At 36.6% G+C, this 6,527-nt stretch overlaps 2 protein-coding genes across 13 annotated transcripts in view; one reads left to right on the forward strand and one right to left on the reverse strand.

The window, feature by feature from the left end:
* LOC107676384 (leucine-rich repeat flightless-interacting protein 2-like) overlaps positions 1-3,797 on the forward strand; it is a 39,422-nt gene extending 35,625 nt beyond the window's left edge. For 8 of the 12 annotated variants that reach the window (XM_016470914.1, XM_016470913.1, XM_016470907.1 and 5 more), the window contains 6 exons: positions 468-600; positions 895-944; positions 1,031-1,151; positions 1,429-1,508; positions 2,429-2,533; positions 2,784-3,797. In XM_016470914.1, coding sequence (XP_016326400.1) covers positions 468-600; positions 895-944; positions 1,031-1,151; positions 1,429-1,508; positions 2,429-2,533; positions 2,784-2,894 — 600 coding nt within the window. In that variant the 3' untranslated portion in view covers positions 2,895-3,797. Of the gene's footprint in view, positions 1-467; positions 601-684; positions 735-894; positions 945-1,030; positions 1,152-1,428; positions 1,509-2,428; positions 2,534-2,783 lie in introns of all 12 variants that reach the window. The other 4 variants (XM_016470916.1, XM_016470915.1, XM_016470906.1 and 1 more) reach the window with 1 other exon arrangement.
* Positions 3,798-4,839: 1,042 nt separating this feature from the next.
* On the reverse strand, positions 4,840-5,733 carry LOC107676366 (DNA mismatch repair protein Mlh1-like). Its single transcript, XM_016470888.1, has 4 exons — positions 5,590-5,733; positions 5,330-5,422; positions 5,119-5,227; positions 4,840-4,928 (listed from the first exon to the last, which is right to left on the reverse strand). Exons 1-4 carry the CDS (start codon positions 5,725-5,727, stop codon positions 4,840-4,842), a joined length of 429 nt encoding a protein of 142 aa, XP_016326374.1. The 5' UTR covers positions 5,728-5,733.
* Between the last annotated feature and the right edge of the window lie 794 nt (positions 5,734-6,527).

A 6,527-nucleotide genomic window follows, 5' to 3' on the forward strand; every position in this document is an offset into this window, starting at 1 on the left:
GTAAGGGGCGTTACATTTCCGACGAGTGCTTGCGGTGTTCGGCCAATCACAATGCACTGGGTCAGCTGGCCAATCAGAGCAGACTGCGCTTGTCGGAAGGAGGGACTTTGTAGAAAACAAAGCCTTTGAGAGAGGCGGGGCATAGAGGACCTACAATAATGTACCGTATTTGAAAAATAATGTGTTTTTTGAACATTAAAGCATGTCAACATATTCTGTTACACCAAAACACAAAATAATGATCTTTAAAAAAGCATCATATGACCCCTTTAAAGGAAACATGCAGAAGGCATCTATGCCTTCTATGTCAGAATCGCAACTATGCTATTGTTTCAGGATGTTTTGAGTTGTCACTCAAAATGTATGTGTCCAAAAGAGGAGTGAACTGTACTGCAGTGTGTATGTGGCCAGTGTCCATTAAAAAGACTTTTATACTTTAATTTATTGTGACCCTTCTTCTCTGGCAGAAACACGGGCTGGTCATCATACCCGAGGATATGCCCAATGGAGATGTCAGCCACGAGTCCCCTACCTCAGGCATCACTGTGGTCACACAAGAGGCAGCGCAGGTGCTGGAGTCAGCGGGAGACGGACCTTTGGGTGAGTCTCCACATACACTGTCAAGCTTATATATATTAGTATGAAACAATGGCATAATACTTGTCTTCTGTTTTCATACCCCAGATGTAAGACTACGAAAGCTTGCAGATGAAAAGGATGAACTTTTGTCCCAGGTATGATTGTACATGAAGTGAATTAAAATATATTATTGGCATTGTTGAATTGAAGTAACACAACTAACGCTCTTTTAGTATATATACATACATACAGTGTATATATATATATAAGGATGAAACAATGGCATAATGCTTGTTTTCTGTGCTCATACCCCAGATGTAAGACTACGAAAGCTTGTGGATGAAAAGGATGAACTTTTGTCCCAGGTATGATTGTACATGAACTTCATGAAGTGAATCAAAATGGATTATTGGCATAGATGAGTTGAAGTGACACATATGTGCTCTTTTAGATCAGAAAACTAAAGATGCAGCTGGAGGAAGAAAGACAAAAACACTTAAAGATTGACAGTGTTTACACAGAAGGAGAGCGAATGGAGAACGGCACTGACCTGCATTTCATCGAGATGCAGAGTATGACCTGTGAAACATGCTACGCACACACTGAAGTCTCCATTAAAGGGATAGTTCACCCAAAAATCTAATTTTGATGTTTATCTGCTTACCCCCAGGGTATCCAAGATGTAGGTGACTTTGTTTCTTCAGTAGAACACAAAGTCACCTACATCTTGGATGCCCTGGGGGTAAGTAGATAAACATCAAATTTTCATTTTTGGGTGAACTATCCCTTTAACATCCTTCACATTTACCTTCACATGTACCATGCTATAATACTGTCTGTTTCCTATAGGGGACGCCAATAGACAGATAAGTGAATACAAATTCAAGCTTTCAAAGGCTGAACAGGAAATGGCAACGATGGAACAAAATGTGAGTTTATAATTAGAACATTATAAAGTTATTATAGAAAGTAGATACCCTAGAAAGTATAACCTATATAACAATAGTATAAAATGTAACAGAAATATTATTGATGTATAATTTGCACAGAAAAATGAAGCCTATTTAGGACCAATAAGATTTTTTTAGGGTTGTGACAGTTTTAAAGCAATGACAGTTTTTTCATGTCCATGTTTTTCCACTTTTTTAGTTTATAAAGAAAGAAGTCTGTTTGATCACCAAGGCTGCATTTATTTGAACTAAATACAATAAAACACAATTGAATATATATATATTTTTTTTATTAGAATATATTTTAAAATAAAGTAATTTATTCCTGTGGTAGTAAAGCTGAATTTTCTACATTATTACTCCAGCCTTTAGTGTCACATGATCCTTCAGAAATCTTTCTAATATGCTGATTTGCTGTTCAAGAAACATTACATAAAGCTGCTCAATATTTTTGGTGAAAGCTGTGATGCCTTTTTTTTTCAGGATTGTTTGATGAATAGAAAGTAAAAAAAAAAAAAGGTTTATTTAAAATAGACATTTTTGTAACAACGTAATACTGCCACTTTTGACCAGTTTAATGCATCTTTGTGTGTGTTTATATATTAGTTTTTTTGTGCAATTCCCATTATTTTCAGTGGTGACCTCTTACTGAGAATTCAAACATTTTTTTAAATAATTTAAAATTCAAATTGTATTTGTAAGATGCAATTTATACATTTAAAATATGAATTTATAAATTAAAAATACTAATCACTAATTAAATACAATTATTTTAAAATATTGCCACTTTTTGATTGATTGATTGATTGATTGATTTTTTTAATAAATAATTGTTGTTAATGTTAAAAAATGATTGAATATTAGCATAACTGTTGTATTTTTTTGTATGTGTCTTTCAGGTAAATAGACTTGAAGGACAGGTGTCCAGATATAAATCTTCAGCAGATAATGCAGAAAAGATAGAAGATGAGCTGAAAGCAGAGAAAAGAAAACTTCAGAGGGAGGTATGAACCCAACACTGAAGAAACTTGCCATTCAAACATATCTAATACTGACCTATACACATATCACACATTCAAGGTTCCCGTAATCATAACCTCTGATGTCTGGTCCTGGAAAAGTCATGGAAAATATCTGTTAAATTTTTTAAAAATAGTACCCGATGCCAAATCCAAGAGTAGAGAAAATCAAACTCTTCTCATATTAGCAGTCACAGAAAAGAGTCATCCTCACACATCTCTTTTCCTTTTGTAGCTGCGCACAGCCTTGGACAAGATCGAAGAAATGGAAATGACCAACAACCATCTCATAAAGCGTCTGGAGAAGATGAAAGCAAACAGAAATGCTCTTCTGTCCCAGCAGTGAAGAGAGACTCTCCAACACCTTACAGTAGGACACCAAAAACAAAACTGCAGGCCCTTTACCTTCTTTCCTCGCCTCTCGTGGTAAAATACAGATTTACACCCCACTAAGGCAACACTGTGAGGGAGGAAGCCTCTAAACCTTTTCTTCTGTTGGTTTTGTTGTTTTTAAAAGCTTGGTACATCACGGTAGCCGTTGAGGTTTCATTGCTCGGACTGGGTGCTTTTTCCCCCTCCTCTTTTGTAAGTTGCACGAGTATAAAAGCGCTTTTTAAACTGTAAATCGACATGACTGCAGGGCCCTCGACGTCCATGTAAATGCTTACACAGCAATGTGCCTTCACAGGGAGGACGAGGGTTATATGCATTATAACACTATACAGGAAAAGCATATATTTCTACCGGTACAAAAAACATTAATGTGTTTAATAAAGGGTACAGCCATGAGTTGAACATTATAGAGAATTAATCATGTCTGCTATGGTTTCAATTAAGTATTTTTGTTTTGTTTTTCAAATATTTAAAATATTTCTTGAAAATAAATGTGTAAATGAATGCAGTATGAATGGGTGGGTGATTCATGAAATGTGATTGTTTGCAGGGCACATTGAATTTTGTTAGGGTTTTTTTTTTTTAAGTGCTTTGTCACAATGGACTACATCAATTTTACACTAAATGTAATGATTTTAACTCCCAGTAAGAGACCGATGTTTCTACTGTGACATTGTGAGATTTGAGATTCAAGTCCCAAATGCCACTTGATGCCTTTCACGATACTGTTGTATTCAGGTTTGGTGCAACTTTTTAATCACACTAGAAACCAATTGTTTGACACTTCATGCGCACAGTGATTGTGACTAAAGCAGCTGCAAAGTATACTGTAAATAAACTACACAATTTACAAACTAACCTCTCTCAGTAATTATTTTTGGACTTTAAGGTGAAGTGTAATTTCTACACCACAGAATTGCAATCTGTTTGATATAGCCCAACATAACAGCACTGGCTCAACCGATGGCCACATGCATGTAAAAGCAGCCTTTAGTGCACACTATAATTAATGGAAATAAAAGAACATTATGCAATGTTAAACATTTCAAACATGAATATGTTGCATTTACACATTGCATGTTTATGTTAAAGGAATAGTTCACCTAAAAATGAAAATTTGCTGAAGATGTACTCATCCTCAGGCCATCCAAGATGTAGATGAGTTTGTTTCTTCTTGGGAACAGATTTGGAGAAATGTAGCATTACATCACATGCTCACCAATGGATCCTCTGCAGTGAATGGGTGCCGTCAGAATGAGAGTTCAAACAGCTGATAAAAACAGTTAAAAAGCCTTGATGGACTTCTTACAAACACACAGCTTTTTCAACATTGATTGATGGACTGGAGTTGTGTGGATTATTGTGATGTTTTCATCAAATGTTTGAACTATGCAGAACTATTGAGTGAAATATTCCTTTAATTTTTGCCATTCAGGTTGGTGCCGTTAGTGGTACAAAATGACACTTCACATTAAATATGTGAAAAAATAATGTTCTTGTTGATGTGCTTTATTTGGCATCTAAATCACACTTTTGGATTTATCCAATTAGCTTTGGATAAAAGCATCTGCCAAATGCATAAATGTGTAAGTGCATTACGGTATTAAATACAGTAATGAAAACTTGTTTAATATTTCAAAATAGTCTTTTTTTATTCATTTGCAGTACAAATATCTATACATTCTTGGTTTAATGTTAGCTAGTCATCTAAAATAATGTGACAGGCTGTTTACCGCTGTCAGTCATTTTGAGTTAGTCAGCTGACCCACAAAACACAGCCATTTTTGATAGTACAGCATTGAAACCATTACACAGAACAACAGAGTACTAAAATTCAGCATCTTTCAAAGACTTTGTAGAGTTCTGGCAGTCTGGCGATCTGCAGAACACTGCCGTCTTCACTGAAGTGTTTTGGAGGACTGAAGAGCGAGCAGGGGGCTTTGAAAAGCATATGCTCCACCTTCCACTGCCAGCTCATCTCTGCATCCTACAAATAATTAACACATTAGTTAGTCTCTAACATAAAAATAATTTGGGTTTCAGTCGATTTTCAGTGCATTATGTTTAGAATAGCATATTATATTTCTATTGCAGTTTGTGCAATATATATATATATATATATATAAATACAATTACCCAAAATTATGTCTGGTTTTTGTGTGTAACATTTGAACTACCTGCGGCTCTTCTGCATCCGGCTCCAGTGTGTATCGTTTCCTTATGGAATAGAAGTGACTGCATTCTATGGCAACTGCATTCTAAACACTCCTCTCGATCCCAGTTCACCTGCAGTATCCATCAGTCTTTTAGTTGCATCTGGATTTGATTTTTTAACCAATGTCCATTATATACAAACCCCAATAAACTACATTTCAATAAAGTGCTGACCTCAGTGGCTAAACGCAGACTGAACATGGGAAGTCCCTCCATGGCAGGAGAGTAATTATCGAGCAGCATTGGGAGACCAGTCAGGTTCCCCTCCTGTAAAGAAATGCATCAGTTTTGTAAAAGCAATAATCAACAGTGATTTTTTTTTTTAACCATAATTAGACAGGTTTTCTAGCAACAACCTTAGGTAAAATAAATACAGCCTCTTGAGCTTATTGTGAATCAGTTATACTGATGTAAGTTTAGTATGTGTCACTCACTCCATCTATTTCCAGAGAAAAGTACTCTTCCAGCATTTCTGCTTTCTGCTTCAGGAAATCCACGATATACTGAGCCAGTCCTTCTTTTGGACCGTCCTCCTCCGTCCATCCACTCTCCTCTGAATCCAGAGCCAACATGGCCAAATCATAAGAGTGGAGCTGGATTCTAAAGAAACACAACTTTAGTTTTTAATCTGTTGAATGCATGTGATGTATCATATAGTTAACAGATTGTTTTCAATAAAAATACAGGTTGCTGCTCAATATCTTGCCGGAGCTCCTTTATGTTGGTCAGTTTAATGACGCGTCTCCTGGGTAGAGAGGCGGCCGTCAAATCCTCCTTCACCTCCAGACATTTTCCTGAAAGACAGATCGAAAAAACAACAGGTTGATCTCTGCTTGGAAAGAGTACATACACTGAACAAAATTATAAACGCAACACTTTTGTTTTTGCCCCCATTTTTCATGAGCTGAACTCAAAGATCTAAGACTTTTTCTATGTACACAAAAGGCCTATTTCTCTGAAATATTGTTCACAAATCTGTCTAAATCTGTGGTGTTGCGTTTATAATTTTGTTCAGTGTAGAAGTGGAAGTAGAGAGGTTAATGACTGGGGCTATTTTCTCAGTACAGACATGTTGGCCAACTTTAACAATTTAATGTCAAATAAAGGTATTCTTCTCAAAACAGTGTCATCATAAAAATAGCAACCTTTACTATAACAGAAGCCCCACACAAAACTCCTCAACAGCCTGTTTTCTGCATTTCACCTTGGTGGTGCTTCATGGGGATGAGGTTGACTGTCTTGTCTGTTGATCCTTGGCGTCACACGGCTCCAGAACATCAAGAGCATTCAGCAGCTCTGAGTCGTCTGGCTCGGCTGGACCTTGAGCGGCAGTGGAAGAGCTGGAGGTTTTATCTGACCTGCTCTGAGCAGC

Source organism: Sinocyclocheilus anshuiensis, unplaced genomic scaffold (assembly GCF_001515605.1).
Source record: "Sinocyclocheilus anshuiensis isolate Anshui unplaced genomic scaffold, SAMN03320099.WGS_v1.1 scaffold961, whole genome shotgun sequence".
NCBI classification, from domain to species: Eukaryota; Metazoa; Chordata; class Actinopteri; order Cypriniformes; family Cyprinidae; genus Sinocyclocheilus; species Sinocyclocheilus anshuiensis.

Bases quoted from the DNA above. Each gene is read 5' to 3' on its own strand.
- LOC107676366 (XM_016470888.1), bottom strand. From the start codon at position 5,727: ATGTTGGCTCTGGATTCAGAGGAGAGTGGATGGACGGAGGAGGACGGT. The intron at 5,228-5,329 runs GTCAGCACTTTA...TGGATACTGCAG, and splicing joins GTCTGCGTTTAGCCACTGAG to GTGAACTGGGATCGAGAGGA. The intron at 4,929-5,118 runs GTAGTTCAAATG...AATTATTTGTAG, and splicing joins CGGATGCAGAAGAGCCGCAG to GATGCAGAGATGAGCTGGCA.